Source organism: Delphinapterus leucas, chromosome 1 (genome assembly GCF_059928025.1).
Source record: "Delphinapterus leucas isolate spDelLeu-1000000601 "Yukka" chromosome 1, BTC_Dleu_Yukka2, whole genome shotgun sequence".
NCBI classification, from domain to species: domain Eukaryota; kingdom Metazoa; phylum Chordata; class Mammalia; order Artiodactyla; family Monodontidae; genus Delphinapterus; species Delphinapterus leucas.
Window position 1 is genome coordinate 188,338,374 of NC_143129.1, and position 23,631 is coordinate 188,362,004.

At 64.0% G+C, this 23,631-nt stretch overlaps 1 protein-coding gene across 5 annotated transcripts in view; it reads right to left on the reverse strand.

The window, feature by feature from the left end:
• Positions 1–1,450: 1,450 nt before the first annotated feature.
• The window catches only part of TP73 (tumor protein p73), a 67,518-nt gene continuing 45,337 nt past the window's right edge, over positions 1,451–23,631 (reverse strand). For 3 of the 5 annotated variants that reach the window (XM_089901895.1, XM_089901893.1, XM_089901894.1), the window contains exons 4-14: positions 20,069–20,317; positions 8,487–8,673; positions 8,055–8,170; positions 6,397–6,506; positions 5,949–6,091; positions 5,532–5,620; positions 4,654–4,775; positions 4,087–4,259; positions 3,678–3,816; positions 3,232–3,325; positions 1,451–1,897 (exon numbers count right to left, since the gene is read on the reverse strand). In XM_089901895.1, coding sequence (XP_089758021.1) covers positions 1,562–1,897; positions 3,232–3,325; positions 3,678–3,816; positions 4,087–4,259; positions 4,654–4,775; positions 5,532–5,620; positions 5,949–6,091; positions 6,397–6,506; positions 8,055–8,170; positions 8,487–8,673; positions 20,069–20,317 — 1,758 coding nt within the window. In that variant the 3' untranslated portion in view covers positions 1,451–1,561. The remainder of the gene's footprint in view (positions 1,898–3,231; positions 3,326–3,677; positions 3,817–4,086; positions 4,260–4,653; positions 4,776–5,531; positions 5,621–5,948; positions 6,092–6,396; positions 6,507–8,054; positions 8,171–8,486; positions 8,674–20,068; positions 20,318–23,631) is intronic. The other 2 variants (XM_022598252.3, XM_089901896.1) reach the window with 2 other exon arrangements.

Genomic DNA, 23,631 nt, shown 5'->3' on the forward strand with positions numbered 1-23,631 from the left:
GCTGGTCTCTGAGCCACTTAGTACAACTGACACCCCTCTCTCTGCCCAGTGCCCGCCTCTGAAGAGCCTGGGAACCTAACGAGGGAACTGGAACTTGAACACCCAGTCTTGAGAGCTCGGCTTCTGAGTGGACCTGCGTGAGGTCTGCTGCTTCCTAACTTCCCCGGGCCGGGGGCTTGGGGGGGTGGTTATAGCAACAGGAAAACCCCCAAAGGGCGACTAGGGCTCCGTCTGCACCACCCCCTGGCCTGGGGGCCTTGGACAGGAGGGCCCAGACCGCAGGACTAACCACAGGGACCCAGGCAGAGTGAGGGACAGAGAGATGCTACGAAAGTAGTAGGTGGCGGCTCAGCATACACATTAGTCAGGAGTCCCTTCATCCCACCTGCCTGGAACAAGGGGGGTTGCTTCATCCCCTCTCCCACCACCCTCTGTGGTCTTGTTTCTGGCCCTGAAGTTCTCTGGCTACAGCAGCTCAGAAGGCTTCTTGCAGATGGAAATGTCCCCATCAGCTAGGGTGCTGACGCTGTCCCCCTCCAGCCCGCTGACTCCTTGGTGTGTCCCGTAAAGGCCTGGACCCCCTCCACCTGCCTCAGTGCTGTCCCCACGAGGACAGGAGGGCCTCTCCCGCAGAGCCGGCCTCCCAGGGAGCAGAGTGGGGCCACGGCTGCAGGCGGTGGGCTCTCCCCTCCTATGCCTGCCTCCCATCCCGCACGCGGAAGCAAGTGACCTACCCCTGCCTGGTGTGGACCCCGCCTGGTTTGCCCCTCGGCTTTCTTAGCCCATCTTGTTTACACAGGCCTGGGAAGACGGGCATCCCGCTAGGCTGACCCAACGTGAATGTTAAGAACAAAGTTAATTTAAAAAAAGCCTCACCCACCATGTAGAAAAGGGCATCATTTTATCAAATATTGACACTTTCCAGTGGTCTGGGGAGCCTGCTGTCCGTGTCTATGCTAAGAGGGCCACTGGAGAGAGGGGCTGCAGCCCGCGGTGTTGGCACGGGTGCTGGCTGGAGGCCGCCGACCAGGAGTTTCCTTGCCTCCCCGATTCCAGTGAAACTCTGGTTTTTGTTTGGGGCAGGAAGTGGGAGGTGGCTGCAGTGGGCTTTGCACCAGCGGTCAGGTGTGCAAGGGCAGACTGACCCTCAAGACCAGCAGAGGGACAGCCTCAGGCAGAGATGTAGTCTGGAACCTTGACCCGAAAACAGGAGTGTTTAGGTACAAGCACCGAGCCGTGTTGCTACCCAGAGCCAGAGACATCGAGAAATACTTTTTGGCAGTCGGTCAGCAGAGCCCCCAGGAAGGCAAGGCAGGGAGGGGGAGGCCCCCCGGACCCCTGGAGGATGGGTCCTGGGCGCGCACCCTCAGCGTAGCTCCCGGAGCCCCTCCTCAGGGGCATCCCCCTGCCCAAGTCCCTTTCCTGGCACAGCCCAGAGGTCCTGCCTCCCAAGGCAGTTGGTGACAAAAAGGAAGCAGACATCCAGCGCGGCTCCCGGGGCTCTCTGCTCTCTGGGTCGGTAGCACCGGGTCAGGGGGGCCCTGGATGTGCCGGCCCCACCTCAGTTGGCCTCGCTCTCCGTGAACTCCTCTTTGATGGACTGTTTGCGGGACTTGCAGTCCGGGAGGTCGAAGCCGAAGTCGGCCCACTCGTCGGGCCCCACACCCCCAGCCGGGCCCCCGCGGTTGGGGATGGTGATGGTGTGGCGCACGCGGAAGTGCACGGCCTCCATGACCCGCTGCCGCTGCAGCTCCCCGGAGCCCCCGACGGCGATGGTGGCCGCGTTGCTGCTGGAGCGGATCAGCTGCGCGCCATAGTCGTGGCTCTGCTTCAGGTCCTGGAGGCCCCTCCAGATGGTCATTCGGTGCTGGTCCGGGATCTTCAGGGCCCCCAGGTCCTGCAAGCGTAGCGCACACGGCCGCCCCCGTCAGAGGGCTCAGCGGCAGGCTCTGCCCTCTCCCCATCCCACCAGGGGCTCCGCCTGCCCCCGCACAGCCATCGTGGTACCACCAGGAGGGAGGCGAGGAACCCACACCCCAAGGGCCACCTGTCCGGGCACTGGGCGGTACGGGGGAAGCAGATGGTGCAGTCGGAGGAGGGGCAGTGCTGGGCCCGCCCTGTGCCTGGCGGTCTGGCCGCACTGAATTCTGCCCCAGACAGGTGGCAGGAGAGCTAAGAAGTGACCTGTGGGGACGGGGGGGTGGGGGGGGGCGGTGCTGAGGCCACTCCTGGGCCCTGAGCACAGATGGAGCTCCCTCCTCCCCGCACGCCAGGACCTAGAGGGCGGGCGCCCCCCCCACCAAGGGCAGAGCAGATCCTCAGGCTCCTGTCGCCCGCTCCCTCCCCACCCCGCCGGCCAGGCAGAGCATCTGCTGGTGAGGCAGGGTTAACGTGCACCGAGCTAGCCCAGCAGGGGTTAGCTGCCTGGAGCAAGGGGCTTGTTCCCTAGGGAGGGCATTAGTGGACACACAACAAGGCAGCCCTCTGAGCCACTGGCCCCAGCTCCCTCTGGCAAACCCGCATCTCTGCCCTGTGGCCTTGGCTGGGCACGAACGAGCCTGGACGGGCCTCTGACCCGGAGCCGGCTGCAGAGCAGGGGCTGCGGAGGCTCCAGCCCGCTGAGCTGGAGCCCCCCAGGATGCGGCCGACAGCTGTGTCTCCCGGGCTCTGGCTAATAGTCATTACACTCAAGGCAACACCAGGCTACGAGTGCTCGTTGCTGGGACTCTTGTTTAACCTAAAGACAAGCCCTGGCTGTGAGGTCAGGGGTCAGGATGCCAAGGGTGGGGCACTTGTACCCCGCACATCCTGGACCAGACATTCAGTCGCTGTGCGTGCACGGCAAGCAGTTTGGGCCGCAGCTTCTCCCTGTGTAAATGGCACTGAACTAGACCAGCCCCAGGACCCTTCCGGCCTTCGCCTTCTGCACTTCTTCGTGCCTTGGAGACAGCCAGTCCCCCAGATCAAAGGCAGCCGGGCCACAGGAGACAAGACTCAAGTCCAAATGAGGGGCCCCGGCGAGTCCCGTCCAGCCGCATGGAGCCGGATGTCAGCACATAGATCGGGCTGCCGGTGGGAAGGTTTTCCAAATTCTCCAGCCCTCCCTTACACGGGGAGGACAGGACACGGAGGGACTGCCCCAGCAAGGGGAGAAAGCTCCCTGCCCCGCGGACGGGGCCGTGCGCTGGTCTGGGGGTGGGCTCCCTGCACCTGCCCTGCCGGGGCCGTTACCTCCATCGTTAGGTTCTGCAGGTGGTAAATGCTCTGTAACCCCTGGGAGGTGAAACACTCGACACAGTTTGGACACCCCAAGCCTGTTAAAAAGCTGCGGAGAGAATCGGGGAAATAAAGCAGCATGAACTTCCAAGAACCTAGCCCTGCGGCCCGTCTGGGTGGGAACTGGCCACCCCACAGGTCGCCCCTGCCCACCGGTGGCCGCTCACCGGGGCACAGCCTCCAGGAACCCCTGGCTGTTTTGCTCTCCCTCCGAGCACCTGCTGGATGCTCACTCCCGACATCCCTCTGCCCCTGTCTGTTCTCAAGACGGTAGAGCGCTAGAGCACAGGCTGCGAGGGGCAGCAGGCAGAGACCGCCCCCGGGCTGGGGGCCAGGCGACCAGGAGCCACCAGGGCTGAGGTTAGTGGGTTAGTGGCAGCGGCCGGCAGCGGCCCACGTACCTGACCAGGCTGGGGTCGGCGTGGTAGGGGGGTGGCGGGGTACAGTGCGATCCCGAGACCATGGACTGGGAGCTGGGGCCGCCGTTTATCTCGCCGTTGGCCGGCAGGGCGTGGCCGTGGTTGTTGAGTATCCCGGGGCCTGGGCGGGAGGCAGGTGGGACGGGACAGTCAGAGGGGGCCGGGCCGGGTGTCCCAGGCTGTGCGGGGGAGGCTCGTAACGCTCGGCCCTCCCCAAGACCGGGAGTGGACAGAGGAGACCGTCTGTGGCCGTGCCTCCTGTTCCTGGGCGGAAGCTGCTGGAGGGAGCAGCCATCGAGAGCCCCGCGTGGTCCTGAGCTGGGGTGTCTGGAGCCAGGCCCGCCCTCTGGGCCTCCCCGCCCATCCCGGCCACGCTGCCCGCGCCACTCACCCATGGGCCCCAAGCTGGGCGCGGCCGCCGAGCCGTGCAGGGGAGGCTGGCCCACCAGCTGGTTGACGGAGGGCAGCTTGTTGATAGCCCCGTGCGCTTTGCTCACGGGCGAGAGGACTGGCCCGTAGGACGGAGGCTGCAGGTGGCTCCTGCTTGGAAGGGACAGCTGGGGTCTGTAAGAAGCACCTCCACATGTAAAGCCCCCCTGCTGCAGGGGCCTGGAGGCCCCGCCCTGCGCTGAGGTGTCAGAGCGCCCGCCTCCGCGCCCAGCCTCCCTGCCGGACGGTGGCCAGGCAGGACCCGGGCGATGGGTGGGAGGGGGTGGGGGCCCCTGGAACCGGCCCTGCTCTTGGTGGGTCGGCGTCTCTCCCACCACCGCCCCTTGCCTTCACTCGGGAGACATTTGGGCTGAGACGCCGCAGTTCAGGGAAGGCCTCCCGGGGGATGAGATGCCAAGCGCGGCCTGGTGCTGCTGGCACCGTCCCTGCTGGGTCGCCCTGCCCCATCCTTCTCCCCCGGGCAGCTGGGCAGGACGGGCAGCCTGGGGGCGGGAGGGGCAGCACTCACGGCCTCTGCAGGAGCTGCTGCTGCTGCCGGTAGGACTCCACCAGCTGCTGGGGCACCAGCTCCATCAACTCCAGGCTCTCCTTGACCTTCATCAGGATTTCAAAGTTCTCCCGGCCCCGCACCTGAGCACGGAGAGGTGGACCCTCTGCCCAGGTGCGTGTGGGCACCGCCCAGCCCCAGCCCCACCCCCGCGTGGCGAAGCGCCTCTCCTTTCTCGGGGCTCCCCAGTCCCCCACGGGCCGGGAGTCCCCTAACCCTACTTTCCTCTCCCAGGAAGCAGGTCAGGGGGAGTCTGGTGGGTGGGTCTCCTGTCTGCACAAACCACGCCCACCCCTTCCTACCCTTGAGACTTTGCCTCACTGCCCACCTTCCCCTTTCCACAGCTCAGCACACTTGGGATGCTGGGATGCGGGGGCGCTGGACAAATACGGGGCTTTTAGAACAAGGAACTCATTCCTTTTTTTTTTTGGAACTCATTCTTGAAAGACTCAAAAAATGATAAGCTCACGTCACGGAGACCAGTCCTAGCAGAGCAGGTGGGGTTTTATCCGAGCTGGAATGGCCGCATCACGCCACAGGCTGTAAACTCACTTTGGTGATGTGGCTGGGGCCTGCCAGGCTCTGGGAGCGTGGGATTCCTGGCACGTGCCCTCCCCGGCGGTGGGGAGACCTGCACTGCCCCACACGCTGTACCATTGTATCTACAGCGACACTCCTGCACTGGGAGCTGTGTCAGGACAGCTCTCTCTCTCTGAGAGCTGGTTCTCCCTTCTAGACCCTGCAGCCTGCAGAGCTCGGGGTCTCTGCTCTCAGATGTGCCAGACTGCACCTGCCACCCTGGGGCCCCAGCCTGGGGGCCGCAGACGCGGCACACTCACGTGGATGTAGTAGGTTTCCTCGTCCCCGTGCCGCTTCTTCTTCCCATTGGTGCTCAGGGCAGGGAGAGCAGGGGGGCTCTGCTTGAAGGCTGCCAGGGGGCGGGGTGGGGCAGCTTCGTGAGCGGGCAGGGAGGAGGGGCCACGCGCAGGTTAGCCAAGCCGACCTTCCCAAGGTGCCCCTTGTGGACAGGCCCGGAGACCAGTCACCCACTCGGATGAGCAAACACGGGCGGCCACCCACACTGGACGGAGGGCACCGGGGGCGGCCACGCGGGCGGGGCTGGCTCTGTCCCCCGGACACAGGCTCGTGCGTTTCCCCCGAGCCCCGAGAAAGGTCCAGCTGTGTCCTAGGGTGGCCTGGCTCTGACGTTCCAGGGTGGCCCTCCAGCCCCGCACCCCCGGCCCGGCCCTGCTCACCGCGCTTGCTGGCAGCCCCGCTCCTGGCAGCGCTCTCGTTCAGGGCCTGCTGTTCGCGGAAGTGGTCTTCATCCGCCTTGCGGTCTCGGCCAGGACAGGCACAGATGCGGCCCTCGAAGGACCGGCGGCCCAGCACCTGTCCGCTGTCCAGGGGCACAGCCGGGACCGTGAGCCTTGGGGCCCACCGTCCCCACCCACCTCGGACCCCACAGGACCGGCCTTGACGGGCCGAGGGCTCAGGGCTGAGTGCCCAGCTGCTCTGGGACGCCAGGTGCCCTGCGTCCCTCCCAAGGCAGCTCCTGCCCCAGCAGCCCTTCCCAGCACGTGGCCTGCAGGGCCTGCACCTCCCCTTGCTCATGGCCTCCCTGTCTCTCCAGCAAGCAGCCCAGAAGCACAGGCCCAAGTCCCTGCCCCAGTGCCCCCCGACGCCCGCGTCCGGCAGACTCACTCCCGCGTCTCCAGGGTAATGATGATGAGGATGGGCCGCCGGTTCATGCCCCCGACACAGCTGCTGTTGCACATGAAGTTGTACAGGATGGTGGTGAACTCTGTCCCCACCTGCCGCAGGAGGGGCAGGGAGAAGCTGTGCTGTCAGCACGTGGGCCCCAGTCCGCGGGGCTGGGGGCTCCTGGGCTTCCAGGCACCTGCCCCTCGCGTCTCTGGGTAGGCAAGGGGGTGCTGGGCCCTGTCCTGTGGTCCTCTGCTGTCTATCCACCCATCCCCCATCCATCCCCCACCCACACGTCCACCTACCTATCCAGCCAGCCAGCCACACGGTCGGCACAGTGAGCGCCCTGTGCTCTGCTGGCTCTGGAACCAAGAGAGCCTTGGTCTGGTTGCTCCAGCCACCGCCCCGGCACAGGCTGGGGGTTGGCGCCGGAGGCTGGGTGTGAGCAGGCACATGCACAGGCCTCTGTGGGCACAGGTGTGTGTTTTGCAAACTGTGGGCTCTTCTGGGCAGTGGGGTGCATGACACAGCTCTAGCAGAGGGAGGGACCAGAGCCGTCCGAGTGGGCTCCCAGCACACACACTTGTTCCAGGGAGTTTGTGGAGACAGTGAGATGTGAACCCGGGACTCTTGACCAGTGGGCATCCCAGTACCACAAAATGGGCAGTTGTCACGGTCTCTCTGGGTCAGGATGATGGCTTAGGAAACCGGGCCTTTCACAAAACTGCTGGCATGTGGCAGCCACCAGGGGGCGGGAGAGACCTGCTTTCCTGGTCCTGGAGGTGCCAGTGAGGCTCGGGGGGGGGGAGGGAAGGCAGGGTGGTAAGCCCTCCCCGGCCCCGCCAATGAAAGGGCTGTTCCTAGGGAACCACAGGGGGTCCTGGGGGTCCTGAGGGACCAGGTACAGTGATGGGGCCTGGAGGGGGGTGCCTGGAGGACTAGGTACAATTCTGAGGGGGGTGGGGGGTGGGCGTCTCAGACCCAGGTAGAGGAAAGGTGAGGGCTCGCCATCACCCACCCACCCTGGGAAGCATGGCCCACAAGGCGCACTGCTGGGACTCGGTCTCCACCTGCCATCCTGGCACCCCCTTCCCACCGTCCCTGGCTGGTGCCACCCCGACTTCTCTCCACCCCAGCTTTCCCCCCAGTCCGGCCCGCACATCAGCCCCAGAGCCTTCTGCTGCCTTCAGGTCCAAGTCAGACCCCCAGGGTCTCTCCGCCCCCGCCCACCTCTTGCAACAATCCCCCCCAGCCTCCCCCGCACCTCCGGGCCCTGCAGTGCTGTGCCCCGACCGCAGGTCTCTCCTCTCCCCGCGGCCCCCCAGCTCTACCCGGGCTAACTCCTCCTGACCTCAGCCCCTCCATCCCCCAGAGCCCAGGCCAGGGCGTGGAAAACAGACAGGCAGGAAGAGGGGACGCAGGGCCGGGCTGAGGCCCAAGGGTCAGCAGGCCCACCCCCCACTGTAAAGCGAGGGATGTGGATGCCTAGAGAGGGCCAGAGGGGACCCCCCCCACCCTGCAGCTAGGCAGTGTAGGTGGTCAGAGCCCCACCCACAGGCAAGGGAGGGATGGACATGAGGCCGAGGGAGGATCTGCACAGCTCGGGGACACTTGGGAAGTGACCCGAGGAGTCTCTGCCCCGAAGCCCTGCCCCCTACCTGCGGGGGCTCGTAGGGCACCATGACGCTCTGCCTGCCGGTGACAGGGTCGTCCACGTACTGCGAAAGGTTGTTGCCCTCCACGCGGATGAGGTGGCTGGCGGGAGCAGACTGTCCTGCCAAGAGGGGACGCCGCTTCAGAGAGATGCCAGCTGGGGTCTGCGCCCCTGTGCCGGGCGCATCGCAGGGGACTCGGGCCTCCCAGTGGGACTCAGATCCACCGGCAGCCCTCATGCCCCCGGGGCACTTGGCTCAGCAGCCCCGCTCCCCGTTCACCTGCGGGCACCGGCACCCAAGGCCCCAGGCAGAGCTGGCAGCAGCCCCTCGCATCGGACCTGCCGCCACCAGGAAGGAGGCCGCGGGCCAGCCCTCTCCTTCCCGGCTGGGGCGCTGGCCGCTGGGCGCAGGAGTGGGTGGGGCAGGGACACTCACCTTCGTTGAAGTCCCGCCCGAGCTCGTGGTTGGGGCAGCGCTTCACGACCTCGGTCACGTGCTCCGCCTTCTTGTAGATGGGCATGGCGCGGATGGCGGTGCCCGGGGGCGGCGGGGTGGACACCTTGATCTGGATGGGGCACGTCTTGGCGATTTGGCAGTAAAGCTTCTTTAGCAAAGGAGAATACTGCAGGGGGTGGGGACCGCGGTGAGGCTGGCCGTCCCAACTCCACACCCTAGCCCGCTGTGTCCCCCACCAGGAGTCCCGGCCACCGCATGCCTGACCCTCGGCTGAACACCTCTGGGCTTCCTTCCCTCAAAGAGCCTCTCCCCTGCACCCACCCATCAGTGTCTGGCTGGTGTGGGCTCAGTGAGAGCAGCTGCTCTGAGTGCCCCATGTGGCCAGGCTGAGGCGCTTATCCACCTGGATCTCACTGGTTGGAGAAGTAGGTACCATTAGGTCCATTTTATGGATGAGGACAGTAAAGGCCAGGATGGTGAGAAGGAGCTGCTGGAGAGCAGGGCTGGGACAGGGGCTGGGAGCCAGGTCCAGTGCATCAAGCCTATGAACCTTAAGCCCCCAGACTGCAGTAGTTTGAAGGGGGGAGGGTACAGCCTCATATCTCGGGTTTTAAAAGCCTGGAGTTAGGTTTTCTGCCCTCTGTACAGAGGAAACATGCACAGGGACTCCCTGGACCATCCTCTGAGGGGCCAGCCCTTTGGCTTACTTCTGGCCACTGCGGGTGGGGGTCTTTGACCTTGAAGCCCCAGGACCCCCAGCCCAAGGCCTTGACCCAGGGAGGATCAGATGACTCTCAGGCCACCTGAAGGGGCCTCCAGGGCGAGCGCCCAGAGGTCCAGGCGGCCCACCCGAGGACCCAGGCCGGCTCTCATGAGTTCAAAGTGACCCTTGATGGAAGGGTCCCTTGGAAACAGGGGTGCCCACTCGTTTCCAAGCTGGCTGGGGGGATACATCAGGGCTCCTCATGGCCCCATCCCCCAGGGACAGTGGGGAACATCAGGGTCTCAGAGTCCCAGGATGCTGCCTGTCATGCCACAGCCCTGGGCCTCCCACAGGCCCCTGGGGACTCAGAGTTATTCCAGCCACAGGGTCCTGGAGAGCCCCCCATCGCATCCCACCATGGTTGTCAGGGAAACTGAGGCTGGAGGCGGGGCTGCTGCAGACCAGAGGACGAGCAGGTCTGATCCCACCTTTGCTGAGGAAGCTGGGGCCTGACACCCTGACCCTCTGGCCACCAAGGGACACAATGGACCCTCAGAGCCTCGGAGCCCTTGGCCCTGAGAAGTGCGAGATGTCCTTCCTCTGATGAGCTGAAACCCAGCTGGAAATGCTGACCTGGGGTGGGGTCTGAGGGGGCTCGGGTCCGAGCTGGGATCTCCCTAGTGGTGTCCTGGGGGATTGGGACCCTGTCCAACTCCCTCAGCAGTGGCTTCAGGACGAGCCCCCTTAGGCCCCTATCGTGGAAGGGAACTGGATGCCCACAGGGCTTGTCGCCTCCTGGGTGCCCCATCCACCTGGGCCCGCGACCCCGCTTCGGCAGGAAGGGACACCCCCCATGGGTGTAGGTGGGCCCTCAGTGGGCTTCGGGCCACACAGGGGGGCAGTCCTACTTCCCAGGGAGGTGACCGCTGACCTCCTGGGTCCCCACCGGTATAGATGCTGCCCCTTCACTCCCCAAAGCACCAGTCTGGGAGATAAGCTGAGCTTATCCTGAGCTGAGTCCTGCCCTGAGGGCCGTGCCCAGGGCAGCAGTAGACCGGCCCAAAGCAAACGCCAGTTGCCAGTTTAGCGCCCAGCTCTCTTGTCCACCATGTGTGAGGCTTCGGGACCCGTCCCTGACCTGAGACAAGGGTGCAGTTAGTTTCCAGAGGAAACTGTCTGGTGAGTGTCATGGAGGAGCTCCAGGGGCCTACTTAGGGGACTTCCTGGAAGCGGAGGGCCCCACAGGGAATGGCGGGCCTCAGCTGGACTCCAGGGACCTGAACACAAGCAGTCATGGAGGAGAGGCTGGGATCCCGAGAGCCGTCCACTCGGCAAGCCTTTGTTGAGCGCCTCGTGTTTGCCAGCCCCTCGGCTCACCAAGGAAAATGGACAGAGCCCCTCAGCCCCCAGAAGAAACTAGACTTACAGGAGGCTCACGCCTGAATGCCACGCAGCCTCACCGGGGCCTCCTGCAGCGTTGGTGGATTCCAAAGGGTGTTTCTTCCCCTGCAGGTGTCCCACCTGCCTGCGGAGGGTCCAGCGAATGAGGTGACCAGGGCTGGGGGGGGGGGGGGCAGCGTGTAGAGGACCCACAGAGAGCTGGCCTGGGCTGGGGGGTGGTCAGCAAGGGGAGAGGCGTCGGAGGCCTGGCCACTGTGTTGCAGTTTTGGCTCTGGGTTTGATAGCTGGGATGCCTTAAACCACTGGACACCCCCCGCGTCTTGATCGCTGGCCTGTGATGTGCCGCTACATGTAACACCCCTGAACCTTGCCCACTGTGGAAGCGCCCGCACGTGTTCCTGTGCTTCCTCATCTCCAGGTGAGGTGGCTCCTGGCCTCCGGTGTGAGCAGGAGCAGTGGGTTCAAGTCCAAGGCTGTGGTTAGGGACGGATGGAGCCGAACGGGCCGCCAAGGGCATGCTGGCCCCGCAGTCCCCTCTCCAACGTCGACCAACCACCGCAGGCAGCCCCAAGGAGGGAATGGATGGAGCCAGGCTCCAGGCGCAGCCTTGGGAGGCGCAAAGCTGCAGCCCCCTCCCCAGGCTCCCTGATCGCCGCCACGTGGCTTCAGAGCCCCCGCCCCCACCAGCGCAGCCTTTCCCTCTGGCCTGCCTGCCCCAGACCCACTGGCCACCTCCTCCGGAGCTGTGGACGCCCCGCCCCTGGGAGGAGCTGCTGGGAGCTGTCCCTGGTACCGAGGGCAGCGGCCGCCTGACCGCCCCTCCGAAAGCCGAAAGCCGAAAGCCGGCTCGGCTGGGAGCGCAGAGCTGCCTGGGGTGCCTCACCCCGGCTGGCTGGCGATGAGCATGGGCAGAGGAGGCCCCTCCCTCTGCGCCCCGGCAAGGCCCCCGACGGCCTTGGGTGGCCCGCTCCCCTAGTAGTGTCCCCAGCCCAGTACTGCCCTCAGCTGGCTGTTCACGCTGCCCTTGGGCACACACCCGGTCAGGCCCCAGCCCCGCAGCAGGGGCTGGACCCACGGACGCCCAGCCTGGCCCAAGTCGGGCAGCGTCAGGGAGGGGTGCCTGAGGTCTCCCCACCCTGGTAGCATCAGGTGGTGACACCTGCGGCCGCTGGGCTGCAGGGCAGGAAGGAAGCCTGGGAGGGAGAGGGGGTAGGCCTGGATAGCCAAACCTGGGGTTGGGGGCAGGGTGGGACCTGGAGGGAATGAAGGAGCCCCCCACCCCCGCCCCTAGATCCTTCCTCTCCTCCCAGAGCTCCGGGGCCTCAGGCCGCCCCGGGGCACGGAGCAGGGAGGAGGAGGGCGCCTGGGTCCTCATCTGTTTTGTAAAAAAGGTCACGTGGCGATGCTTCTTCTCGCCCTCCCTCCCTCCTGCCTCTCCTTCCCTAGAACCGCTAGATGGATGTGTTTCAACAGATTCCGAGCTGATAAAATCTTATTTATCTTCGGCGGTTGACACAGAGCCGTCAGGACTTGCCTGTTCGGGGATGCGTGAGTTCCTTCGTGTTTGCAGGAAATGGTTTGCCCAGACGCTGGTGTGTGCCCATCCTGCCTCCACCCGGTTCCTCTCCTCCGATCCACCCCACCCCCCGAGTCCACGATAGGCCCGGCCCAGCCTGGCTGGGAGCCTCGGGCCTGGCAGGGCTGGTGCAGGGGGTGGTGGGCAGAGGGTGGCGGGCGCGGCGTGGTGGCTGTTAATTTCCTCGCGCCTGCTCCCCTGCAGCTGGGTGCCCAGCACGGGCAGGTCTGGGCAGAAGGAGAGTGGAGAGGTGATAATAACTTGTCTGTCATTTTCCAGGGACGTGTAGCATCTTGCAAACCGCAAATACCGTTAACCAGCTTGGGTGAATCTGTTACAACAGATTCTGGAAGACGGGGCCTGCGGTGGGGGCTTTATTTTTTTTACTGATTTTTTTCATGGACCACTTTTATCTGCTATCTGTACGTGCGTGTGTGCGTGCGTGTGTGTGTGCATGTGCGGGCGCTCACACCCACATTTCTCTCCTCTCTTGGGTTATGGACCCTTTGAGGACCTCCCCAAGGCCACAGACCCTCACTCACCGTAGAAAAGCCCTTGTGTCTTCACTCAGCAGAGAGTGGCCAGGAGCATGGGGGGCTCTGACAGGTGTCAGGGAGGTGACCGGCCTGGGGGGTGACCATCACCCCAGCCTGCTTCAGAGCTCCCACGCTCAGAAGGCAGTGAGGGTCCACACACAGGGAAACCCACGGCCAGTGGCCCACCCTGGCTGCGGGCCTGGTGGTTGGAGGCTCCGGGGGCCCCCTGGCTCCAGAGGGGGGCCACAGCCGGTGCCTGGCCAGCAGATAAAGGAGGCTGCTCCGCCCCCCCCCTTTTCTGTCAAGATGCCGTGTGATGAGTCTCAGTCCCGACTCCAAAGGGCCTTGTCGATCCCCTGGCCCCCCATGAGCAGTGGGGGAGGGGGTCTTGCACACAGGGGGTCCCATTGTTATCACTTGCACTCTGGCCCCAGCCAGAAGCCCCTTCCCAGGACGGAAGGAGCTGCCCAGGGCCTGGCCCTTCCTTTCGCTGCAGTGACACCCTCACGGGCAGGGTGAGGTGAGCCTGGGCCTCCATCTGGTCCTTGTTCCGTAACCCAGGCCCAACATCCGGCCACCCGCAGACCCTGAGGAGGGGGTGAGCAGTACATGTTCTGAGCCCTCGGGACAGGCCGGGCTTGCAGGGAGCCCCAGAACTCCCGCCAGCGGTCACCCCTCCCGCTCCCGGGGCACGAAGAGCGTCGATAGCCCGAGCAGCCTCAGCCAGGTCCAAACGTGGCCCCTCCGCCCGGCGTCCCCGCCGCAGGGGCATCCCCCAGCTGGCCTCACAGAGAGAGCACTCTGGCAAGAACCCAGCCAGCAGGGCTGTGGGCCGGGCCTCAGAACTGCCCGGCACGGTGCAGCGTGGGGAGGCTGCCCGCCAGCCCAGCTCTGCCCAGCCCCGGGAGGGCCCCCTTGACGGCCAGGGGAAGGAGGTCCCCACTACGCTCACCCCATCCCACTTGCAGCCTTTTGAGCCGACCTGGCCTTGTGAGCACGGTGACTGCAAGGCTCAGTGGGCACCTTCCGCTCACAGGACAGTCCAGGAGCCTCTGCCTGTGGGCCCACCATGCTGGACATGACCACTGTCCAGTGTGGGCAATTCCTTCCCCCAGCGCCCTGCAGCTTCCAGATGGCCTGGGGCTGGACCAGCGGCAGGAGGAAGGGGGGATGGCGGGAGGGGAGGCCAGGCTGTGGCCGCAGCTGAAGCAGATACTCAAGGTGGCCTCTCCGGAGGGCCATCGTGTCAGCCCCGACGGGAGCCCTGAGGATGGGCCCTCCTGTCTCTGACCTTCCTGCCATGGCAGCTGCAGGTAAGTCCCCAGTTCAGGACCACAGGCAAAGCCACGCCCTCCAGCCAGGAAGCAGTGAGTGCGTCTCTTCACTAAATCAACTCCACTCCCGACCAGCAGGAGAGGAGCCCCCGGGGACCTGCACGCCCTGGGCACGAGGGGTGGTCACTTTTCAGCTTTTAGTACAGTTGGCTGCCATCGAGGTTTTCCCTGGAACCTGTAAATATCCAGCAAAGTGTCTGGGGCAGGGAGTGCTGCTTCTACACATCTGACCCCACAGCACATGGCGGCTCCCATCACATCAGCACCACCTTGGTGCATCCTCTCCGAGGCCCTGGAGGCACTGGCTGCCCCCTCACGACACGGGGACCCATGGAGGAAGGGGGCACCTCGCCTTGGGCAGGTCTGCGATCCTGGGGGAGCCTGCCTCCAGGCCACTGCGTGTTTCCCCCAACAGCCTCTGACTGCCCACTTCACCGAACCCTGGGCACCTTTCACGGGGACCTTCCTGCCCTAGAGTGAGCTGCAGCACACTCACAGCCCCGATCGTAGCCGGTGGGATTTCAGGGCCTGGGATCCATGAACTTGAGCTTGGCTTCCAAGGTTGGGATCTGAGAAAACCCCAAAGCAGATTTCCCTGACAACCAACCACAGGGACCCACCCAGCTCGGAAGCCAAGCTCCAACTCGCTCCCCCAGGGCCAAGGGCCAGGGCACTCAGGACCCCCTGGCTGCAGCAGTGGCTCTAGGAGAAGCTGGGGCGAGAGCTCCCCTTCGGGCCTCATTTTCCCAGCTAGAGAGGGGGCTAAGGGCACCGGAGGGTGGGGCGGGAACAGGGGGCCAGGTTCAGGTGCGAGAAGAGGAAGCGGGGGGGGGGGGGGTCCCAGTCCCTCCCGGCCTGTAGCTACGTTTACCTCTGAGCCTGGTCAGCCCTGGAGCATTGTAATTATAAAGTGCTCTTTATAATAGAGGAATGCGTATAAAGGAATCTCCATCAGGCTGCGAAGGCGAACTGGGCAGGCTCTCCCCGCCCAGTGGCAGCTGTCACTCACTCACTGACAGTAGTTGCAGGCTTGCTGGGCCCAGCTGATCCCCACCAGGGCAGCTCTGGACCTCTTAGGGGTCAGCCCCCCTCACCACTGGTCCACTGGGTCCTGGGGGGGGATCCCTGGACCCACCCCTCGGAGCCGAGAGGAGGCTGCTCCTTTGACGTGCTCCACAGAGGGGCACAGGCTGTGCCCCCAACAAGCTGCGTGATGAAAGCCAGGGGTCAGGCTGCCGGGGCTCAGACCCCCGCTCCACCCTTTGCTGACGGGAGACCTTGAGCAGGGACCTGCCGTCCCGAGCCTCAGTTTCCTTATCCGTAAATTGAGGAGGACACGAGAGCCTACAACATGTACCTGGGTGCTCGGGTGGGGCTACCCACGCAGGGGCCCTGCAAGGGCTCTGTCTGCTCACCAGCCAGACACGCTAGAATCCACAGAGCTGTGTCCAATTTGGAAACAAGCCCCAGACAAGAGAGGACTCTTGGTAAAACGTCTATTGCATCATGCCCTGCCCACAGCCCCGCACCTGGGAGATGGAGCCCTGTCCCTGGGGCCTCCCCTCGCCTCCCCTGCAAGAACCTCAGAGCTGGGGGGGGGCTGCCCTGGGACCCCTTGGCGGCAGGGACTCGGGGCCCCTTTCAGGGCCCCCCAGGCTGAGTCCTGTGACCTCCAGGTGCAGGGCTCCCCCGCTGCTTGAGGGAACCCCCACCTCGGGCCGCGAGCCGGGGCATTGACCCCCCAGGACCAGCCGCAGGGAGCGCACCCCCCGCGGAGCTCCACACAGGGCAAGGGTTTGCTGAAGATTCTCCCCAGTTTCCCCTGAATACTCGGAGGTTCACCTCTACGATGAACACTGTTAGGACTCTTCCCTCGGCTTCAAATACATATAATTGCTTCTGGTGCCAGTAAAAGGTATTAATTCCACTTATGCATTCCATAAACTTTTAGGATAACGCAATTGATACCACGATCATGTTGGGACACCTCCACTATTATTCTCCTACTTGCAAACCTCCGAGGGGCTGGAAAGTTTTCTCCCGAATCCATTAGCATTGACTCAGCCACATTCTACCCAGGAAGCCCTCGTAGAGCCTTTGCGTTTCCCGGGCCCCCTCCCACGTGTTTCTGGGGCAGGGGTGGGACAGGAGGGCATTCACATCACATGGGCCAGCTCGCCCCCAGGACAGACGGATGGACACACACCCCGCCGGATGTGGGGGCAGCTGGAGGTCACTCAGGGGGCTGTGTTCAGGCTTGGGGGCTGGCTGGAGGCCCCCAGGGACAAGCTGTGTGCCCTCGCACCCGTGCGTACCTGTGCGTACCCGCGTCATCTCACCTCACGGCAGCCTGCCCTGAGGGCCGTCAGCAGTGCCACCCGGTCTGCCCGAGGCGCCCACAGATGCCCAGCTGGGCCAGGGCTCCAACCACACCGCGCCTGCCTGCTGACCCTGGAGCCCCTCCCCAAACCTCCAGAACATCAAGGACAGCCCCTTCCCTGGAGAGGCTCAGGCTGGGAGCAGGCCCCACACTGCCAACCCACGGGGGTCCCGGGGATGGGAGTGGCCATCAGGGCCCAGAGGCCAACCCCGCCATGTCCCGGGGAGGGTGTGGAACAGGGACCCAGGCACCCAGCACTGCCATCCCTGTCCGGGCTCCACCCGTCCACCGGCCCAAAGAACATCAGTGCCCAGGGGTGCCGGGCCCTTGCTCACAGCTGTGATCTCTCACGGCGTCTGTCTCTCTCCAAAGCCCAGACGGCCCCGAAAGAACAAGCCTCAGCCAGCACGCTCGGAAACAGCGAACGCTGGCGGGGCGTTACAGAACCCCCTGTGACACCGCGACCCCGCCGGCCATAGTGCCATCTCATCCCGCCCCCGCTCCTGGCTACAGGTCTGCCTCCGGCAGCTCAGTTACCTGCTACCCGCCTCCTCCTGACTCCTGTGGGAGGGGAGGGGCTGTCAGAACCCTGGGCAGCGACCAGGAGGGGCCTGCGGGCCTGTGTGCGCAAGTACACGTGTACAGTGTCTGCGTGTGTGCATGTCTGCACATGTGTTCGTGCTTGTGCATGCATGTACGAGTGTTGTGTGCACGCATACGTGCACACACGCCTGTGAGCTGAGGGCTCCAGGCCCCTCTGCCCGCAAAGCATGCAGGCGTGAGAGCTGAAGTCAGGGGACACAGGTCAAAGCAGATGAAGCGCCCGGCGCTGGGGGGGCTCCCAGGAGGCCTTGGCCGAGCAGAAGCCAAAGACCCCATTAACAGCTGCGGCCGCTTGGGGGCTGCTGAGGGTGTTTTTCCTGAGCAGGAAGAGGAGAGAAGGCAGCAGTCAGTTTGGAACTGCACTTGAGAAAAATACGAATTATCTATCAGTTACCAGCCGGCTGGCGTAGTGGGGCCGCGCACGGCACGGCGCGGAGGCCCGGAGGGCAAGCCCGGGCGGCAAGTCTGGGCAGCGCCCGCACAGCCAGGCCCCCAGAGCTGCAAGCAGGCGGGATGCCCAGGGGTCCCCGTGAGCCGGCCGCCTGTCCCCCACCCCGCCCCGGACAAGGCAGGGAGCCTGCAGGGGTGGGGTCTGCTCCCAGAGCCGAGGTGCCACGAATCTCATTATGGATGTTTGTCCCACCTCCACCCGCGCGTGGAGAAGGGCTGGGGAGGGCGTCTGGGCACAGGCAGCTGCACCCTCCTCCTCAGCTCCGCTCCGCGAGCCCTCAGCGGGGGTGCAGGTGGAGGTGCCCAGGCTGGGAGGGAGGTGTCCACTGCTCGGGCACCGGGGGAAGCAGGGCTGGGGCTTGGAGACACAGCTGCTCAGACAAATGAGCCTTCCCCTGCCCTCTGGTGCGGCCACTGGGCTGCCTCCGTCCTGGACAACAGGCCACCCCACGGGGCCACTTAGGGCCAGCACAACTGTGACCAAGCCATGAGCCCCTCCAGCCCTGAGGCCACACACCTGGCAGGGGGTGGTGGAGGCAACCAGGAGGGGGCAGCTCCCGTCCCTCCCTGAGGACCAGCTCAGACCATCCCAGGTGCTCAAAGCCCCCCAGGTGCTACAGACCCCATCAGCATCCTCAAACAATGGACAGGAAGGGAGCCACGACCCCCCCCACCCCCGCCCAAGCTGCCTACCAGGACTCCTACGGGGCCAGCAACTCAGGCCCTGATGACAGAACGTCAGTGAAGGAGGGACCGGGACCCTCCCCCTTAGAAGGGAGAGAAAGGGCTTAGGGAGCAAAAGTCAGAATGTGGAATAGGGGCAGTAGTGAGCCTCCTGTCACTAGAGACGTGCAAGTGTAGGGATGCCTCGAGGGCCAGACCTCAAAGCAGGGGTGTGGGGAGCAGGACCCCACAGGCAATAAAGAAGCCCCTGCAGGTGCAGCTTTGGCTAAACAACCTTGTCCAGGAGGACCAGGCTCCGTGGCAGCCCACCCCCACCCCCATCATCCAAGGAAATAATGAAGATGCCGGCACCGACTGTGTTAAGCCCATCCCGGTTAAGCCTTATCACCTCCACCAATGGAGCGATGGAGTGAAAATTCCCAGATGAGGACATCTGGGCACTGACGGGAGCAGATGCCCCTCTTGGCCACTGGAAGCCCTGGAGTCAGTCTGAGCCTTGACTCAGCAATGGGTCAGCAGCTGCGGGAGCCCACGGCTCAAGCAAGAACCAGAGATAGCTGCAGGGGGCCATCCAGGCTGCCTGCCTCTCCGCCCCACCTCTGGCCACCCCAGGAGTGCGGGAGAGCCACAGCCTGGCCAGCAGGGCAGTGGGGACAGTGGGAACCGGTTCTCAAAGCGGCAGGACCTCGGTGTCACCAGTTCAGCACTCCCTCGGGGGCAGGAGGGAGTGCATCCACCCTGCATGGACTCCTTTGCTCCAGGGTCCTTTCCCAGGGGCCCGGAGTGAGCACGGAGCTGCTGTTCCCAGAGGAGGTGATGTGGCCCCATGGCCAGGACCACCAGAGCCAGGCTCACTCTCCCCTCCTGGGGGCGGGCAGCAGACCTGGAGGGTCCTTGGCGCACCCTTTCCTGCCCAATGCCCTAGGCTCCGAGGCAAACCGGCCGTGTATCCGGGGGTCTTGGTGTCCCTAACCCTTTACTCTGCCCTCGCGGGGACATCATGCAGCACCTTCCTCTCCCAGCCGCAGTACGGACAGTGCATTTCAGTGGTTGGGAGCACAGCCGCAGGAGCCAGCCACCAGGTTCCCGTGCCAGTGCCCCCACTTACCACCCGCATAACCCTGAGCAGGCCACTGCCCCTCCCTGTGCCTCGGCGTCCTGGACTCTAACATGGGACAATAGTAGATTCTACCTCGTGGTTGCAGGCAGTTTCAAGGGTTTACACAACCTCAGAGAGCTTAGGGCAACAGCAAATCACAGCTCTCAGGGAGCAGCCGTGGGTGTGTGGGATGTTATCAAGCTTGGCAAAATCTCGACCATCTCGACGGGGGGTCAGATTGTTCCCAAGGGCACGGTGGCAGGACCTGGGGTCCGCGGCACCGTGGCTCCATCCCTGACACCCATGCTTGGAGATGACAGCCCAGAGAGGGAGTGGGCAAAGCCGAAACCCGCCTACAACAGACACTTCTGGCCAGCCCTGCACTGCCTGGAGGAGGTGGCCTCCGTGGGCCCCGGTGCCAGCCTCAGACAGCTCCAGGTGTCAGAGCTGTGAGCCTGCTGCCCACCCAGGACAGGATTCAAGCCAGAGCCCCCACTGAGCTCAGGGATGCTGGCCAGACAGTCCTCGTGAGAAGGGTCTGCCTCTGTCTTCGCCAGGGGGAGGGGCATGTCCATCTCCTCTGGGGCCCTGTGGGAGGCTGGCCCACTCTGGCCATGCGGCCGTCCGAGGCGCGGGCACGCCCAGGCTGTCCGGCCCCGAGACCCGCCTCCCGGCCGGGTGGGAGCCCTGAGCGGACACAGATGTGCACGGTGCCATCCCTGGGTGCCAAGGTCGCGGGCAGCCCTCCCCACCGTGCGCCCCACAGGTGACTGCCGGAGCCGGGGCGCCACTCACCGTCCAGGTGGCCGACTTGGCTGTGCTCGACTGCTGGAAGGTCACCTCGAAGTGGTGCGGGCCGGGGTAGTCGGTGTTGGAGGGGATGACAGGCGCGGGCGACATGGTGTCGAAGGTGGAGCTGGGCTGCGCGTAGGGCGAGTGGGTGGGCACGTTAGCGCTAGCGGCGTGCTCCGGGGCGTAGGGGCTGCCCGGGGCCGCGCGGCTGCTCATCTGGTCCATGGTGCTGCTCAGCAAATGGAACTGGGACTGGCAGGAAGGGGAGGAGGGAAGGGGGAGACACACAGTCAGGCTGGAGAGTGGAAGCCATCCCGTCCGGGAGGTATCCTGTTACAGGAGCCTTAAAGGGCCAGCAGCTCAGTCATCTCAAATATTTCCTCGGGGGGTGGGGGGGGACCCACTTGACAGGTCACTACTTGTGTTGGGATAAACTGACATATTCACCTCGCCCTCCCCTCTCCACCAGCCTCCCAGTGCCTGGGCTCCTGGGGCTCCGCCGAGCACACCTGGAGGGGACCGGCCTGCGGGGTGGGGGTGGGGCGGCTCCCAGCCCCGACTGACACCCTGGGTGCCCGGCTGCACTCCCCAGGGGCAGCACCCGGCCCAGGGAGCCACGCCTCCTGCTGTCACCGTTACAGCTCGAGCTGGGGAGACCCCACCCCCGGGAGCAGGGCAGAGGGCGGCCCCAGAGCGCAGGGTGGGCACATCCCAGGCTCCGGTGCAGGGGCTGTCTGCCCAAGAGGCTTTGGGAGGCCAGATGTGGCCCCTCGGTCCAGCCCTGTAGGTGGTGGGGCAGAGCTGGGGGCTGAAGGACGGTGGCTGAGGCCACTTGCGAAGGGCCCCTGTACGACAACAGGCTACCTTCACCCACCCGCACCTGAACGACCCCCAGCTCCCCCTGCTAGCAGCTCTGCCTGGTCCACGCCCTCTGCCCACCCCAGGGCACTGGCAGCCTAGCCCCCTCCGGGGCCACACACAGAAGGAACAGGAGCTCTTAGCCTCATGGTGTGGGCGTGTCCCCTGGGTCACCCTCTGTGGGGTCCGGACCAGCAGCCCCTGTCAGGAGCTTAAGGGAGGCCCCAGCGAGGAAGGGAGGGGGCGGGCACCGGCCCACGCTTCAGCGTCTTGAATCCAGGGCAGAGCAGATCTCCCCTGGAGGGCTGGCAGGGAAGACCCACCTTCGCAATCAGGAGGCTTCCAACAGGAGGGTGACACAGTAGCTGACACGGGTCGGACCTGCTCTAACCGCAAATGTTGAAACAGCTCCTCTCTTTGCCAGCCAGGCTCGGAGGGAGGGCGGGCGCTACTGCCCCCGATGTGCAGATGCAGAGACTGAGGCTTGGTGTGGGGATGGCAACGCCGGGGGTCCGTGAACTGGGGGGACTTGCATCTGGCGGGCAGAGGGCCTGGAGTCCCCCTAGAGGGGTGGAGGGGAGAGGCAGACCGGACAGCGGGCGAGGGGCCCCTTTGCTCTGCACCCACTTCTGAGAGTCAAGCACTCTGTCCCCTCAAGTTCCTTGGATGGTGGGGAGAACCCCGGCCGTGGGGCAACCCCAGTGCTCAGCTCCCTCTTGCACGTCAGGAGGGTTGGGCTCCATAACCCAGAGGCCCCTGCAACTCGGCACCCCGGAGGCACACCCGTGTCCACATCACAGAGCCCCCCGGGCCCCCTCCCGACCTGGGGAGGGAAACCCTCTCCTGAGGTCTGCCCAGCCTGGAGGAAGCTCAGCACAGGTGACGACCGAGGGGGAGGGAGGTGACGGGTGATGGATGACAGGCGGCTGAGTCTTACCAAAGCCACTTCCCGCCCCCCCCAGCCCCGTTCCTCCTGCCCCCACCGTGCCTCCCTCAGATGCTCCAGCCCTGACAGCCAGCTGCCACCCAGTGCGGATCAGCCGTCGGGCCCGACCCCGTGCCCTCCCCATTGGGGACAGCCAGACTGGGCAATGCCGTCAGGGTGTTGGCACAAGGCCCTGGCCGAAACTGCCATCTGACAGATCTCTTGGGTGGCTCTCAGGTTTTTCTATTTGAACCTCCAGGGCCATTCCCCCCACCTTGTAAACCTAGGGCCCCAACACCAGTGGCATGGGGGCCCTCTGCCGGGCAGACCCCACTTCCCCGCCCCACTAAGGCCACTTTCCCTGGTCGGCGGTCCCCTCAAAGGCCTTCCTAACTTCCTGAGCCTTCACCTGGAAGACGAAGGAGGCTCAGTGCCCACTGCCTCGCCTGCCTTGCAGGTGGATAAACAGACTGCCGAGTCCGTGCCACGGAATATTATTCCTGCACCATCAGGAAGAGACAAACTACTGATGCTACAGCCCGGAGGAAATGCAAAAACACGCCACACGAAGGCGCCCACACGAAAACTCACACGCCATACGGTTCCCGTTTACATGAAAGTCCAGGGATGGTAAACCCACAGGGACAGACGCAGATGGGGGCGGCCAGGGCTGGGGCGGGGCTTCGGGGTGACAGCTAAGGTGCAGGGTTCCCTTCTGAGGCCATGAAAACGCTCTCAAATGGACTGTGGTGATGGGTCCATATACCTGTGAATTTTTTTAACCGGAGTAGAGTTGATTTAATGCCGTGCTAGCGTCTGCGGTACAGCAAAGCGATTCAGTTACACACACACGCACAGTCTTTTTCACGTTCTTGTCCGCGATGGTTTATCACAGGGTATTGAATAGAGTTCCCTGCGCTCCACAGTAGGACCTCGTGGCTTATCCACCCTGTGTATAATAGATTTCATCTGCTGATCCCAAACTCCCAATCCTTCCCTACCCTGTGCTCCCCACCTTGGCGACTCTAAGTCTGTTCTCTAAGTCTGTGAGTCTGTTTTGTGAATATATTTTTAAAATACTGAATTGTATACTTTAAGCCGGTGAATTGTGTGGTATGCCAATTATAACTCAATAAAAACAACTGAGGGACCCGGTCAAGCCTCACCTCTCCTGGCCCGGGCCATTGTGGGTGTGACGGGAGTGACAGCCAACGCCTCCAGAGGGCCCGGGTGGGGGCCCCACGTGCTTTCACACCCCCTTGCTCCAGGACGGCACTGCTCTGCGTCCTCCCCACTGGACTTCAGACCCGACAAGGACAGACCTTGTCCCACGGGTCATCAACGTACCCCTGCACGGGCACAGAAAACGTGGCCAGTGTGAACTGAGCTGTGCTGTGGACATAAGGGCACAGACTCCAAGGACTTAGTGCTAATGGAAAGAATAGAATAAAATATCTCATTCACAATGTCATATTGATCACTTGCTGAAATGAGCATAGTTTGGGAAAAGCAAAATAAATTCTTGAATTATTTTCACTGTTTCTTTTCACCATTTTTAATGTGGCTACAAGAAAATGCAACGTTACATGTGTGGCTTGCATCCCATTTCTACTGGACGGCCGGCACTGGACAGGGTCCTCCCTCAGTGGCCAGTGAGGGACTCGCAACTGTAATTATTGCTATTGCTTTTATTATTATTAATTATTAGCACGTCCTTTGGGGTTGTAGTGCATTTCTCATTACAGAGTGGTTACTCAGGAGGGTTGCTGAATGAGAGAGCAAG